This window comes from Pteronotus mesoamericanus, unplaced genomic scaffold, assembly GCF_021234165.1.
Source record: "Pteronotus mesoamericanus isolate MK-2021 breed Mesoamerican mustached bat unplaced genomic scaffold, CSHL_Meso_final contig_1210, whole genome shotgun sequence".
Taxonomy (NCBI): domain Eukaryota; kingdom Metazoa; phylum Chordata; class Mammalia; order Chiroptera; family Mormoopidae; genus Pteronotus; species Pteronotus mesoamericanus.
The window spans coordinates 210,278-225,159 of record NW_026555047.1 but is presented as its reverse complement, the minus strand read 5'-3'; the positions used below and the strand labels follow the sequence as shown (position 1 = coordinate 225,159).

The window sequence follows — 14,882 nt, the reverse complement described above, 5'->3', positions numbered from 1 at the left end:
CTCCCCCACAAAAAACCTTAATTTAGAACATTATTATCAATGCTGCACGTAGTCTCACCATGCGCCAGTAGTGTGCTAGGTACATGCACTCTCTCATTTGACTTTGACTTTCTCAGCCATCCTATGAGATGCCTGCTACTGTTATTCCCACCTTATGGAGGAGTCAACTAAAACTCCCAGAGGCCACTTGGCCAAGCAGGAGTCTGATACAGTGTTAATTTCTGCACTACACTGTTAACACTGGGGGAGACCTCAGCACCTGAGGAACAAGTTTGTAAACTTGGCTTTTGCTTCACTGACACTTAGCAACAGTGGGAGCTTCTTCCCTGCTGCTCCTCATGCCTGTCTTCTCCCACCCACCTTCCAGCCCCTAGCAACCCCGTTCCCCAGGAAAAATAAAGTGCCAAACTGCTGCCCACATCCCTCAATATTATCATACCCAAAACTCCCACTTTGCTTCCTTGCTCCTGAGCTCAAAAATTCCTGAAAAATTCAGTCTCCAACACCAGCATTTTCTGTTTCCCAAGATGCTCTCTATGCACCCAACATCCCAGATACAGACCTTGCAAAGTATGTCGAACTCCTTCTCCAGCTCAGTGGTACCAAGGGGCTTCCACCCCACTCTCCCTTCTACACCAAATAATTAGCTCTTCCCACCCCCCGCCCCAGAAGTGGAGACGAGTCCTTTCCACAATCCTTATAACTGACTTCCAATGAAGACCCTCCCATTTCCTCCTGATTAGTTAACTTCCAACAAAACACCTGCCATCCCTCTGTCCCACCATCGCTCGGTCCCCCACCTTCTTTCTCATCTCCTCAAGCACTTCTAACTCCACGTCTCCGGACATCCCTCGGACCCCTTCTGAAAGGAGCCTGACCCACCTCCATCTCTCAGCCCTCCTTAACTGCCCTCCAGCCTCTTTTCGGCTCGCCCTAACCCCACATTTCTCAGTCACCCTTCCGGAACAACTCGACCCCCAACTCCATTCCTCAACCCCTTCCCCGGCTAACCTCCACCTTCAAATCCACTTCCCACCCCTCCCCAAATAACATCCACCCTCAACTCGAACCCTCTGCCCCTCCCCAGCTAACTCAGAACCCCCAATTCCATTCCCAGCTAATCCCCATCTTCAACTCCACCACCGGCCCCCTCCTCAAATAACCTTCACCTTCAACTCGAACCCTACCTCCTCCCCAGCTAACCTCGACCTCAACTTCAGTCACCTCCCCAGCTGACCTCGACCCCCCCAGGTTCCCAGACAAATGGAAGCCCTCTCAGCGCTCACCTCCCGCGCTTCACGGGCCTACCCTCTGCCCCAACCGCGCCCCGACCTCCAGCGCCGGAGTTGGGGGCGTCGGACCCCGGCCCGAGCCGCGACCGCACGCGCCCTTACCTATGCTCCGGCGGCCGCGGCCGACTCAGCCCCGCTGCGCAGCCGAACCCGCCGCCTGGCGCGGGAGCGCTCCCTCGTCTCTGGGGGCGGGGCCGGCGCGCGGTGGGTGAGCACTGGAGGACGGCGCAGCCAATCGCGGGCCCCGGTAGCGGGAGCCGGGCCCGAGGCGAGGCGCAGGGCGAGCAGCGGGGTAGGCTGCGCCCGGGAGAGGGGGCGGGGCTCAGGGCGCGAGCGGGGCCTGGAGGTGGAGAGCTGAGTGGCACTGTTGCTGGCCACCGGCGAGCGGGGACCGCACGGGGGGCGGGGCTATGTTAATATGCAAATAGAACATTGTGTTGGGCTCTGCGGCCGGGCAATACGCTGATTTTCAGAGGCCTTTTGGTGACGCCGAGGAGGCGCGGGGTTTTTCGAGAGTTCGAATCCCAAATCTTAGATGCCGGGGCTTGCTTGAAGGACAGGAAAACTGTCCCCTCTTGATCGGTCGCGTGACCTGCAGGACACTAGTAATAAATGCTCCCTTTCCTTGAACCCTCTGCCTAAGGCTAGAGAAGAAATTATAAAATTCCCATTTTAGGGAGGTGGAAATTGAGTCTCAAAGAGGTTAAACCCAAGGTCATTCTCCAAAGTCTAGCTCATAATTTCCAGGGTTTCGCAGTTTCCTAACTCCTGGGCCCCCATCCATATGGAACGATCCAGAAGCCTACAAGAGCTAGATCCCAGGGATGTGCATTTTTAAGATGCTCCCGTGGTGCTGTTGGAAAACACTTAGTATGTCTCCAAAAGCACCCAGAGCTCATGGAGGGTAGAGTTTTTATACAGGAGAATGCAGCTACTATAGTCTGGACTTGAACGTGGTGCAACACTGACGCTTTGTGATCTGAGCGGCTGGCCTCGCAGCTGGACACCCCAAGGGTCCTCTGATCCCTGCAGGAATATCCCTGCTCCTCCCCTGCAGCTCAGAGAGAACTAAGCACCCGAGACAGGCATCTCACTCCCTAGCTTACGTTCCCTCAGAGGAATTACTGTACGAACAAGGGTCTCAAACTTATCCTGGGACAGGCGAGATGTGGCCCACACATCCTTTCAAAATTCTAAATTCATTGCCAAAATTTGCCCTGGCTACTGCGGCTCAGTAGACTGAGCGTCGGCCTGCTAGTTCCAATCCCAGTCAGGGCACTTGCCTGGGTTGCGGGGCCAGGGCCCTACTTAGGGGTGTGTGAGAGGCAACCGTTTGTTTCTCTCTGTCTCGTTCCCTTCCCCTCTCTCTAAAAATAAAGTAAATAAAATCTCTATAAAAAATTCATTGCCAACATTTAAAAATGCTTCATAAAAAGAAATCCAGATTCCAGGATCTCTAGAAAAATCAGAAGGTCTGGTGATTCCTGCAGCAGCTGGATGCAGCACCTGGATGAAAAACCTGCGCAGGCAGAGTCGGGACTAGGGTGAGAGAAATAATGCATTTTACTCAAATCCAAAACCTAAAAAGTGGGGGGGGAGCACTCGCGGTCAGGAGAAATACTATGTTAATGATATATTTTAAAATGTCAAAATAAATGCTGAGATAATCTAGAATGAACAAAACACCAAAATTTTCAAGAAAGACAAAATGTACTTCTGCACTTGTGCAAACTACGTCCCTTGCTTTTCCCTAGCCCAGGCCCTGTTAAATCCTGTCCTTATGTAAAAGACCGGTGCAGCCCTGGCTGGGTGGCTCAGTTGGTTGGAGCATCGTCCTGTGCACCAAAATGTGGGTTCAATTCCTGGTCAGGGCACATACATAGGTTGTGGTTTGATTTCCAGTCAGGGCACATACCAGGAGCAGCCAACCGCTGTTTCTCTCTCACATCGATGATGCTCTGCCCCCAACCCGTGTCTCTCTCTCTCTCTCTCTCTCTCCCCCCCCCCCAATAGAAACATACCAGGTGAGGATTTAAAAAAAAAAAAAAAGATTGATTCATTGTTTCTCATGGCTTCTTTTGCTGTTTCTTGACGGCTGAGATTTTTGGCACCCCCTCCTTTAAGCTTTACACCCCTGGTGAGTACATCTCTCCCCTCATCTAGTCCTGCCCCTGCTTATAAGCTTGTAAATTCAGCCCTAAGCCATTTAGCAGACAGGAACTAAAGCCCTGTGGGTTCCTGTCCATGTACTATAGAGCTCATAGTGCCTGCCTGATCTCCTGAACTGGCTAAAATAAGTGTAGCATCAGCACGGCTTGTGAGGTCTCTTGTGGGGACCATGATGTTCCCTTGTCATCTCATTGGCCTTTTCATAAAAACCCATACTCTTCCCACAGCCCACTGGGCTGTTCCACCCTGCTCACCTCTCTGATCTTGGCTTCTGCGTTTCCCTCACTCCTCTTCTGCCACCCTGGCTTTCATTGATTCCTGCCTCAGGGCCTTTGCACAGGTCCTTCTCCCAGCCTCGTGCTCTACCCCAGATCATCCTCTTGGGGCTGGCCTCTACTTTGCCTTCCTGTGTCAGCTCAATGTCACCTTCTGTGTCAGCTTGGCCTCCCTAACCACCCACACTCCTGCCCCCATGTCACTTTTGTGTTCCAGATTTTCCTTCTTCACAGCATGTATCTGAAATGATCCAATTCAATTCTTTGGCAGGGGGATGATGTCCTCTTTCCTAGCAGGTTATAAGCTCTGAGAGGATAGGGACCGGGGGTTTGAATCTGTCATTGCTATGTGTCCAACATCCAGGGACGGTCCAAGCACACAGTTGGTGCCTATTACATACTGGAAGAATGAATGAATGAATGAATGAATGAATGGTGTTTCAGTTCTTCCTCCCAATCTGTTCCTGAACCAGACCTTATCCCTTTGCTCTGAGATGCTTGCCTGGCCTGGTGTGAATGAGTGGGAAGGAGGCTGGAATGGCAGACGAGAAGTCACGTGAGACAAGTGGAAAGGAGAGGAGGGCGGTCCTTCTCTGCTCCTTCTTCCCCACCCTGAGCTTTTGTGAGCACCCCTACTCACCCCCTCTGTGAGCCCTACAGAGAAATCACCCATTCACAGAAAGTCCAGGGAAGGTGCCCCAGGTGAATGAGAAACTGTGCAGAGTGAATGAGAAACTGAGGCCTTGGGGAGAAGCCTGGGCCAGAGCCACACAGAGACGTGGCTGGCAGAAGCATCTATCACAGACTGCTCCTGCTCCTCCTTCTTTCCTCACTGCCCTCCCACCTGTCCCATCCTCATCCCTCCCCTCCCCATACCCACCTGACTCTCACCACCCACTTCATTCCTCTCTTCCTCACCTCCATTATTGACCCATCCCGCACCTCTTCCATCCCTCACCTCCATCCCTCACCTTCCCACCCTTCATGCCCTCATCCTTTGCAGATGGAAGCTGACCCCCATACCCCCAAAGAAGGAGCACCAGTGGGGAATGGAGGATCCACTTCTTTATTGCAGGAAGACTATTTCTAGAGCAAATGCTAAACAGACCCCACAACAGGGGGTGGGGGCACCCACATGCGGAGGGAGAGGGGGCAGGGGTGGGATCACGGCAAGCATGGCCTGGCGCCTGGCACGGTCCCCAGACCCAGGGATACCCAGGCAGGAAAAGCCAACAGCCAGGGCAGGCTCTGTCCCCTCCTGCTGCAGACCCCTCTGTCCCCAGGGTCAGGGTAGGGCCTGAGGTGGAAGAAGCCTGGAGGGGCGGGGCCCCAGGGAGATTGTGCTATCAGGGTGTGTCCCTGAGAAAGGGCTGCAGACCCCTGCCCAGCCTCACCCACTCAGGCACCTTCAAGGCCCAGGAACCACTCCAAGGGTGGGGGAGGGGCATCACCAGCTGCTGGTGGACCCTGGACCTGCCACAGGATAAGAGGACTCAGCTGTGCTTAGACAGAATGCTACCATCCCTTCCATGGGCCTGTCCATGTGCCTGGCGGTCACACGCACTCACACACATTCCCTCTCTCTCATAGTGCGCCCCATAAACATCTGCGGAGTGAGCGATCACATTAACAAAGAAAAAAAAATAAACACACTGTTACTAAGTTGGACACAAATGGTACTTCTTATCCACATACAGTCCCATGTGGTCACATGATTAGACAGCCTCACGGCTTCTCTCTCTCACACACACATGTGCAGTTCAGTCTCAGCATGCACAAGCACACACAAGCACATCCACATGCAATTTCCTGGCATCCAATGACACCCAGTGCTGCAAGAGGCCAGGGAGAGGCTCCTGAGCAGGGACCTGAGGGCAGTTCCTGCAGACGGTCAGCGAGCAACTGAGGCCCTCGGTCCCGCAGCTACAGAGAACTGAACTGAGTGGCGCCAACAAGCACTTGAGCTGGGCAGCGGGTCCTTCCCCAGGCAGGCTTTCGAATGAGACCGAAGCCTGGAAGCACGCTGATTCCAGCCTGGTACGACCCTGAGCAGAGGATCCAGATAAGCCCTGCCTGGTCTCCTGAACCACAGAAACTGGGAGGTGATAAATGCGTGTAGTGTCAAGTTGCTGAGCTTGCCGTCATTTGTTACGTAGCTGTAGCTGACTATATACACCTTGCTATGGAGTAAGACAGGGTTACTATTCCTCACATGGTGAGAATGAACAGGTTCATAGTTGCTTTCTGATAAATCATATCACGCCCTCCCGAAAACACAGGCACTTACGGTCACATGCATGCTGTTACATCACAAATACCCCGACCTGTAAACAACTACACTACCCACCCCTATGTTATTATATACACAGACTGTCACACGTGCATACCACCCCAGTGTCAGACACAAACACGGGCACATACACGGACACATGTGTAGACACATTGGCCCCTACACAGCAATTTGCACAAATACACCATCCAATGGTCACTCCCCCCGCCCCAGGCCTACAGGTCACCTTCATTGTCAGACACAGCCCCACAGGGTCTCATGACTATCGAGTTATCTAGACACATACACCAAAACACTCAGAATCTCATGGTTGCAGTCACCCCGACTCCAGGATACACGCCTTCCTGGGGTTCCCTTCTCTGGGGTGCAGGTGGTGGCAGAAGGTAGGCTTGGCAGGGTTCTACCTTAAGCCCTCTCAGATCCTGCTCATGGTGAGACAAGTCACCTGCCACTGGATGGGGCCCCAGGCATTCCACCCAGAACCCCAGGCCCCCGCTTGGGGCTCACTGGTGACACGCTGTGCCAATCCCTGTCTGTGGGCCGTGTCCAGAAAGGCCCCCCCTTCACACCAGGCAGTCCCCAAGTTGTTCTGTGGCCGCCGGCCAGTCCTGGGCCTACCCTGCCTGCACCCAGGCCCAGGCTGTGAGAAGGGTGGGGCTCCGGGCGGGGAGGCGCAGCTGCAGGCCCTGTGGTTATTGCCTGGTGGCCTGAGGCCCATCCTGCAAGCCACTCCCCTCAAACTGTGGGGACAGAGGTGAGAGGGGTGGTCTGGGACCCAGGGTAGAGAGCACAGGCCAGAGGTCATGAGGAATGGAGGTGTGGAGTGGGAGGGGGTGTATGTTAAACACCAAATAGGAGAAAACAAAATCTGAGGTCCAAGTGCATTTCAACTTCTCCCTTCCTGGCAAAGTCACAGTGATCTAATGGGTGGGGGCAGCAAAGGTCTGGCTGGGGGCAGGCAAGGGAAAGGAAAAGACATGGAGGTCCTGGGCGAAAGGGAGCCCGAGAGAGATTGGAAAACCCACTGTCCTCGATCCCACAGGGACAGGCAGCTTTCCCATTTTCCCATGTGCAGATCGAGGGGGTCACTTCTAGCACTTGGCTTTGGGAGTACAGACAGGCGGGTCGGGGAGAGAGATGGGGCGGAAGGCAGAGGGCTGCGAGAGAGCTGGCTTGGAGCCCCAGACCTGCAGGGCTCACCAGGGCCTCGGTGTCCCCATCGGGATGTTGAATGACGGCAGAGACGTGGAGGTGATGAAAGAGGGGTAGAGAGAGAAGTGGCGGGGGGTGGGGGGGAGAAGGGGAGAGGAGGAGAAGGCAGTGGCTGCAGGGTGGTGTGGGAGAGGCATGGGGCCAGAACAGGGGCCAGGACAGAGGCTGGCTGCAGGCGGGCGTCCCAGGCTCACATGAGGATGCATTTGCCCTTGATGCGGTCTGTCCTCTTCTGTTTGCTGGAGCGCTTGCCATCGATGTTGAGGCTCATGTTCCGGCGTGTCTCCAGCGTGAGCAGCTCCTGGAAGAGCTCCTTGACATTGTAGTTCATCTTGGCCGATGTCTCCATGAAGGCGCACTTCCACTCCTGGGCCACAGCCTGGGCCTCGCGGGTGTCCACCTCCCGCTGCGTCTCATCACATTTGTTGCCCACCAGCATGACTGGAATGTCCTCCACACTGCCCTTGATCTGCACAATGAGCTGGTAGATGGGACCCAGCTCCTCCAGCGACTGCTTGCTGGTGACTGAGAAGACCAAGATGAAGGCATGGCCCTTGGAGATGGATAGCCGCTGCATGGCTGGAAACTGGTGGCTGCCTGTGGTGTCAGTGATCTGCAGTGTGCACACGCTCTTGTCACAGCTGATCACCTGCCGGTAGGTGTCCTCAATAGTGGGAATGTAGGTGTCTCGAAATGTGCCCTTCACGAAGCGCAGCACCAGCGAGCTCTTGCCCACACCACCGGCACCAAACACCACCACCCGGTAGTCATTACTCTGCTCAGGCATCTTCCACACCAGGGGTGGGGGGCAGAGCTGGGAGGGCTTGTGCCAGCTGCTAGGACCCCAGGCCGACCCTGTACAGAGAGGAGTGTCAGATTCAAAAGGCCACCCGGCCAAGAGGTAACAGCCCAGGAGGGGTGGCTTCTCACAGGAGGTGGCATTTCTCCTGTGTCCTGGGAAGGCCTTCTGGTGGATTTGGCTGACTGTGCAATTCTGCCCTGCATGCAGGCTCAGAGCCAGACCCCTTTGCTGGTTTTCGTTCCCACAAAATCTGGGGCCTAAGCTCCTTCCCAGAGGACTCCAAGCTGGAAGAGACGTGAAGGTGACTCTTTCCTCCACATGCACGCTCCCCAAGCCACCGCCCCACCCCCCCAGGCTGCACGGGCTTTTCCCTCTCTCCCCAGCTTGGCTGTGGGCTCCAGCAGGCCTGGCTCTATGACCTGGACAAGATGCTCAGCCTCAGTTTCCTCCTCTGCAAAGTAAGTGACATGATGCCTCTCTCCAAAAATTACAGGTTCCCCTTAGCCCAGAGGCTCCTTAACCTTGTGGGAGACCCGTAATGGGGCATCTTTAAAATGCAGCTGGCAGGGCTTCAGCCCTGAGAATGATTAATTAGTGGCCTTGGGCACCACATTTTGGAGCCACTCTTGTGCCCTCATCCCATAAGCTTGATCCTAATGCTGGAGGCTCCAGAACCTCCATGTGCAAATCATGACACCGATTTCCCATAGCAGCCCTGAGAGGCAGGGATGCACAGCCCAGATTGGAGATGAGAAAGTTAAAACGGAGGCCAAAGAGAAAAATACCTACTCTCTAAACCCTGCACCCAGACCATGGTCTGCCCTCCCTGGCCTCCTGCTCAGGTCCAATACATCTGTGTACACAGGCACAGAGCTCCCCAGGAGGGGGTCCTCTTATCATCTCTCCCTTTCCTGAGCTCAGAGAGGTCCAGCGGCCTCGGGAGTTCACACAGCATAGCAATTCCTGCAATGACAGAGGTGGAGAAGGAGCCAAGGGCTCGGGGTGGGAGCCAGGGGTCCTTATTTATAGAGAGCAGGAAAGACCCCATCCCTTCCTCCTTTCCAGCTGTCTCTAAGCATGGGTGTTGGACCACAGAGAGAGAAGAGACACAATAGGATCACTACTCAGCTAAGTCACTTCACTTAAGTGCGTGAGTGTGTGTGTGTGTGTGTGTGTGTGTGTGTGTGTGTGTTTAAGACCCAACAGTGTGAGCCTGACTGGTGTCCTTGAGCCTCAGTTTTCTCTGTGAAACTCAAGCAGTTGTAGTACCCACTCCCGGAAGTTGAGTGTGATAAGCTGGAGAAAGTCCTTAGGAAGGGCTTGGCACAAGGGTGCCTCTATAAGGATGGACAATCAGGATTATTGATCACGGGGGCTCAGAGTGTACAGCACTTGGCCTGGGAAGGCATGTTCTGAATGACGAAAGGTATCAGGTTTATCAGAAAAATATATACAATAAAAGTAACAGCCAGCATATACTCCACAAATTAAGTGCCAGCCAAACTTCCAGGAGCTCTACTAGCAGTAACTCCTGATTGACCACTAGGCATGTTGGTGACATGGTGACATGCATGTCAGTTGTCCGCATGCGAGGACGCTGGGTGGGCGGCTGGCGACATGTGCCAACCAGCTCTGCAGTCACTGCTCTTTCTGGGCAGGTGCCCTGAGGAACAGGCACACGGTGTGCAGTCAGGCACAGCCACAACTGGCGTGGGGACCCAAGGTGGCCAGTGACCATCAGTTCTGCTGTCCCAGGCCAAGCTCTCGCTTTGTTCTGGGTACGGACCCCCTGGCAGAGCTCCAGGCCAGTCAAGGGTGTCTTCCAAGAGGGACCTGGGATCCCTAACTAGGAGCCCCATTCAGTTGCCCCAGCCCATGCCAGGCACCCAGCTCATGCTTTTTGAAAACCACCCTCACCTCCTGAAGGGGAGGGGTCTGGGGAAAGGATCTTGATCACTGAAGGCGGGGCACTGGCTAAAGGTCACAGAGCAGGGAGGTGGCAGAGCAGGGCAGGATTTGAACCAGCCTTGGTTGGCTTCACAGGCAGGGGTCCTCCCCCTGTGCAAAGCGGCCCACCCTGAGACTCCCCTGTAGGGCACCAGCCGAGCCCTAGGTCCCCAGAGCCCAACTGGGGAAGTTGCAGTGACCTCAGGTGCAAGAAAGCAGGCTGGACCCAGGGGAGGGCCTGGGGGGGGATGCTTGCCCAAATTGGGTGGGGGGAGGCCATGTTTGACCAGAACTAAGGAGGGGCTTGATGAGAGCGGGCCTGGTCTAGGGGGCTGAGAGAGGAGACACACACTCAGGGGAGCAAGCCCAGGTGCTCTCCTTGGCCAACGGAGGATCTAAGTAGTAGGGGAGGGGGCCCCACCAGCGTGGGTCTCCTGAATGACGGAGGGCTTGGTGGAGAGGGCGGGAGGGCTGAGCCGGTAGCGGTGGGTGAGAAAGGCCCAGGGCCCCAGCGGCTCCCCGTGGAGGGGTCCTGGCTGAGCAGGACGACCAACCCAGACAGCGGGGCTTAGAGGGGCTGGAAAAGGGCTGGCCTGGCCGCAAGAGCGCCCTGAGGGGAGCGTGGGGGAGGGGAGGACGAAGAGCGGGAGCTGTCCAAGGTGGGACCGGAGGGCAGCCGGGACAGGGACTCGGGAGGGGCTCCGGAGCAGGGTCCGGCGGAGGAGGGCCTGGCCCCTCACTCTGGCCAGGAGGGTGGGGCTCGGACAAAGGAGAGGCGCGCAGGGAAGGGCCCCGCGGGCCGGGCTAGTGGGATGCAGCAGGCCCGCGCCCCGGCCCCCGCCCCAGTCGCCTACCTGGGCGCTCGTCCGTGCGGCGCCGCCGCGGCTGCTGCTGGCCGGCTCCGTGTCCGCTCCGGCGCCGCCGCCCCCCGCGCTCCCGCCGCCGCCGCCGCCGCCGCCGCCCGCCCGAGCCGCCGCCGTGCCCGCGCCGTCCCCGCCCGCCCGCTGGGCGCCGCGCTCCGCCCCTCCCCGGGGACCCGCGCCCCCGGCCAAGGTCACCGCCGCCCCGAGCCCCGCCGCCCGCGCGCGCAGCCCCACCCAGATCCCCACCCCGCCCCCCTAGCATTGGACCCTCACCCTGCGTCCCTAGCCCTGGACCCCAGCCCAGGGCCCCCGCCCAGCCCCGCGAGCGTACAGCCCCGCCCGGACTCCCGCCCGCGCACGGGGGCCGGTCCCCGGAGAGGTAGCTAGGACGAAGGGGCGCAAATGGAGTAGGGTCTGCTTTTTCCAGAGCCCCAAGCGGCAGCTGGCCTGCTCAGGGTTACCCCGAAAACCAGGTGATGGGCAAGAAGGAGGAAGAATCGAAGTCACCCCAGGGACAAAGGGACGAGGCCTTTCGCAGAACTGCAGATAAGGGGGCTGGGGTAGCAGAATAGGACATCTTGGCGGGGGGGCGGGAGGGGCTCGGATCGTGGTCCAGCTCAGGAACCCGCTCCAGAGGAGGTACGTTAGTGGAATAATCAACCAATAAATGCGATATAATTTTATTAACCAATGTCATCCCAATACATTCAATAAAAATTAAAAAGAAAACCAATAAATAGATGCGTAAGGGAGGCAGAGAGAGTCCCAGAGGGCTTGGGGCAGTGAGGATGTACGTGGAGACCACTCCCCTGTCCCAGGGGTTTGTGAGCTGGAGAGACAGAAAGGAAGTGAAGAGGGCCTCCATCTGGATTGGTGCCCCTAAGGGCAGCCCATGGGTGGGCGGGGTTTGGCAGGTGGGCTCTTGGTGAGTCTGGGGGGTTCCATTTGAAGGTGGGGGTGAACAAGGGAGGTTAGACAGGAATGAGTTTTTGGTTTTCTGGTATGAAAATATAGGTCTTCTTCAAATAGATAACTCTGAGAATAAATGTTCACCTTTGGAAAGTGCCTGTGCGTTTGACATGTCTGTGTCCACGTTTAAGTTCACAGGATGCCCATCTCCCACTCCCTCCTGAAGACCAGAGAGCAGAGGCTCATCTCAGAGGAGACTGGACTTTGGGGTGCAACAACCGGCCAGCGGTGGGTGTGAGACAGCTTCAGAGCCCAAGCCTGTGAAAGGGAGGCACCCCTTGATGGGGAAGCTGACACTAGGGTCCCGCAAGGAGGGGCTTTCTGGGGTCAGAGCAGTTGGAAGGTGAAAGAGGCTCTTTGGGAGGTGGTGCGGTCCTCCACGTGAGGTATGTGAGCAGATGGGCAGCTGGAGTCCCAGGGCCCTTCTGGCTCTTGGTTCCTTGACTTTTGCTGACCCACTATTTCTGTGGCTCTGGCTGAGGCTGACTTTTCTGGGCTTGAAGGGCCTCTTTTCTCCCTGACTCAGCCCCTCCACTGCATCTCCAGGCCTCTCCTGCCAGGACAGTCTCACTGCCTCCTTCCTAGCCTCGCCTCCCAGCCCTCCATGTCTGCCCTCTTCCATTCTGGCATTCAACCCCCAGCCTTGAACATGGGCCTCCCCTGCTCTGAGGCCGCTCGTATCCCTTTTTGTCTGAGGGTCAAGGTCCAGCTTCTCAGCCTGTTGTTCAAGTCCCTTCACAACTAGTGAGCTCATGATTTCCCAACCTCCCCTTGCACATCTCCCTCCTGCCCTGTCCTCGGCCCTGTGAGGTGCCTTAGAGGGTGGCCCCCACCCTTCATCTTGGGGTGCTGTCAACCAGACGTGGAGGCAGTGTGGTGGGCAGACAGTCACTGCCTGAGCCTTAGTTTCCCCATTGTGAATGAGGATCACTGTTGTCTGCCCTCTCAGGGCTGCTGGGAGCAATTGGGATGACGGCCACCTACATGGGGCTGCTGGGTACACAGAGGCTGAGACAACAGCCCAACTTCCTACTACTCTGCCTGCCTGCCTGCCTTTGTCTCCTGCATGACCCACTGGTGCCGGGCCAGGCCTCTAGCCGATTTCTGGCTCCTCCAGACGCCAGCCCAGGCCGGGACAGGCTGACTCATACAGAGGATCGTGGGCACAACAGCAGTGCCATTCTGCAGTTGCTATTTATAGGTCTCAGGCCAGGCTCTCAGCCTCTGGAGCCAGGGGAAGACAGGCCCCAGAGTCCTCTCCTCATTCTCCCTGGGGCACAGGGGCCCAGCTCTCCACCCCAGCACCCCAACCTAGGGCAGTGGTATCTCCTTCCCCATGGCCAGCCTGGATAGCTCTGGCTTTCATGAGTGTAGAGATGTGTGTGGGGGAGCCATCAGCTGTGACCCCTCTGGAAACCGAGGTGCAGAGAAGGGAATCGGTCCACCAGAGGTGGCTCAGCTGGGAAAAGGCTGGGCTGTGACTGGCACTCCGCTGGGCTTTGAAGCTACAACCCAGCCTTCTGGCCCAGGGTCCTGCACCTGGCCTTCAGCTGTCCCTGTCCTGCAGAAGTCCTCTCAGTTGCAAAGGACAGCCACTCACCTGCACAGTCCCAGCTCACCTGGCCTTGCATCCCATGGGACTTCTCCTTGTCCCAATGTTCCAGGCTGGGGCCACACTGCCTCATTTATCCCCCTGCCCTGCTCCCATCCCAGCACAGCTGCCTGGTGAAAGGTAGGCAGCTGGGTCAAATTCTCTGCTCTCTGTGCTCCCCGGATTAATGAAATTATGCAGGCAAAGCAGAGGCTGAGCCCCATAATGGCCTCTCACTGATGCAGCTTGGTCCACCAAGGTGTTTCATTTGTTAAGTTTGGTGTCAACACTTTAAAAATAAGATCATTTGCCAAAACCCGATTTGCATGGAAAAATGAATGGGCTGGCATCCATGAGTCTAAATTCCCCTGGTCAGCATCTGCAGGAGCTGGCCCCCGCCCCAGGGTGGAAGATGCCAGGTCCTGACTGAAGCCACCCGCCTGGCCCCTGGAAGAGTCCTGAGTGACTTACTGCTCTGTATATGAGCTGTGCTGTGATCATCGTCTTCAAGGAGTGGGGTTACTGAAGGCTTCACCAGGGGCAGGACGAATACCTTCAACTCTTGGGTCTTTTTACTGAGAGCCAGGGCTGCTTTAGTCAATCAGAAAAAAGAACTGTGACCTGCAGAAAGACCTCAGGGTCTTTGCACGGGCTGCTTCCTCTGGTGGAAAAGGTTTTCCCCCATCTTGTGACTCACACTCAGCCCTCACAGATTTCCTCCCTGACCAAGCTGCTAAAGCTGTCCCTGCTAAAATTGTCCCCACCTCCTCCTACTTTGCTTTTTGTCCTTGGGGCTCTTTTTGCTCCCTGATATTGATATGATATGTCTCCCTCCCTAGAATGTGAGCTGCCTTCTGTGGATCATTTCCACAGATTCCAGGGCGATCCTGTCCCCAGGAGACAATGGGTGGTCTGGGGACATCTGTGATTGCCACATGAGGGGTGATACCTTGTGCTCCTGGCACAAGGTTTGTGGCCAGGGATGCTGCTCAACATCTGTGTTCAAATAGCCCCCCACAGAGAATGACTTGGCACCCCAGTGCCCACGGGGGAGACCCTGCTCTGGGTCCAGCTTGTTGGGCCAGAGTTGCTGGACCTGTCAGCCAGCCCCTCAAGGGAGAGGGCCTTTCATCCACGGTGGCTATGTACTCTCCTCAAAAAACAGCTCCTAAGGTGTGCCCCCATGCACCCCCCAAAATCAGGGGCTCTGAACTACTCACCTTCCCAGCCCCATTCTCTCCTGCCAGTCTGGGTATGCAGTGATCACTTTAGCCCAAGGCCAGAACACCAAGGCCTCCCACGTAGGCTGTTTTTGCTCAGGGAGCTGTGGAAACCTGAGGGTGATAGGGACAGAGTGGGTATCCCTGCTCACGCCCAATTTGGCCTCAGTACCCTGACAGCCCAGAGAAGGGTTCTAGGGTCTTCACAGAACCACTCACATACCCTGCAGCAGCCCCCCTCCGCTCTCAGGA

General features: G+C 56.4%; 2 protein-coding genes across 5 annotated transcripts in view; both read right to left on the bottom strand.

Moving 5' to 3' along the window:
• Window positions 1-1,471, bottom strand: part of GNG7 (G protein subunit gamma 7) — a 115,116-nt gene extending 113,645 nt beyond the window's left edge. For 3 of the 4 annotated variants that reach the window (XM_054586918.1, XM_054586922.1, XM_054586893.1), the window contains exon 1: window positions 1,395-1,471. The gene's annotated coding sequence lies outside the window, so the exon portion shown is untranslated. Of the gene's footprint in view, window positions 1-1,286; window positions 1,308-1,394 lie in introns of those variants that run through there. The other variant, XM_054586909.1, reaches the window with a different exon arrangement.
• Window positions 1,472-7,414: 5,943 nt separating this feature from the next.
• On the bottom strand, window positions 7,415-10,896 carry DIRAS1 (DIRAS family GTPase 1). Its single transcript, XM_054586631.1, has 2 exons — window positions 10,842-10,896; window positions 7,415-8,093 (listed from the first exon to the last, which is right to left on the bottom strand). Exon 2 carries the CDS (start codon window positions 8,023-8,025, stop codon window positions 7,429-7,431), a length of 597 nt encoding a protein of 198 aa, XP_054442606.1. The 5' UTR covers window positions 8,026-8,093; window positions 10,842-10,896; the 3' UTR covers window positions 7,415-7,428.
• Between the last annotated feature and the right edge of the window lie 3,986 nt (window positions 10,897-14,882).

Bases quoted from the DNA above. Each gene is read 5' to 3' on its own strand.
- DIRAS1 (XM_054586631.1), bottom strand. From the start codon at position 8,025: ATGCCTGAGCAGAGTAATGACTACCGGGTGGTGGTGTTTGGTGCCGGT.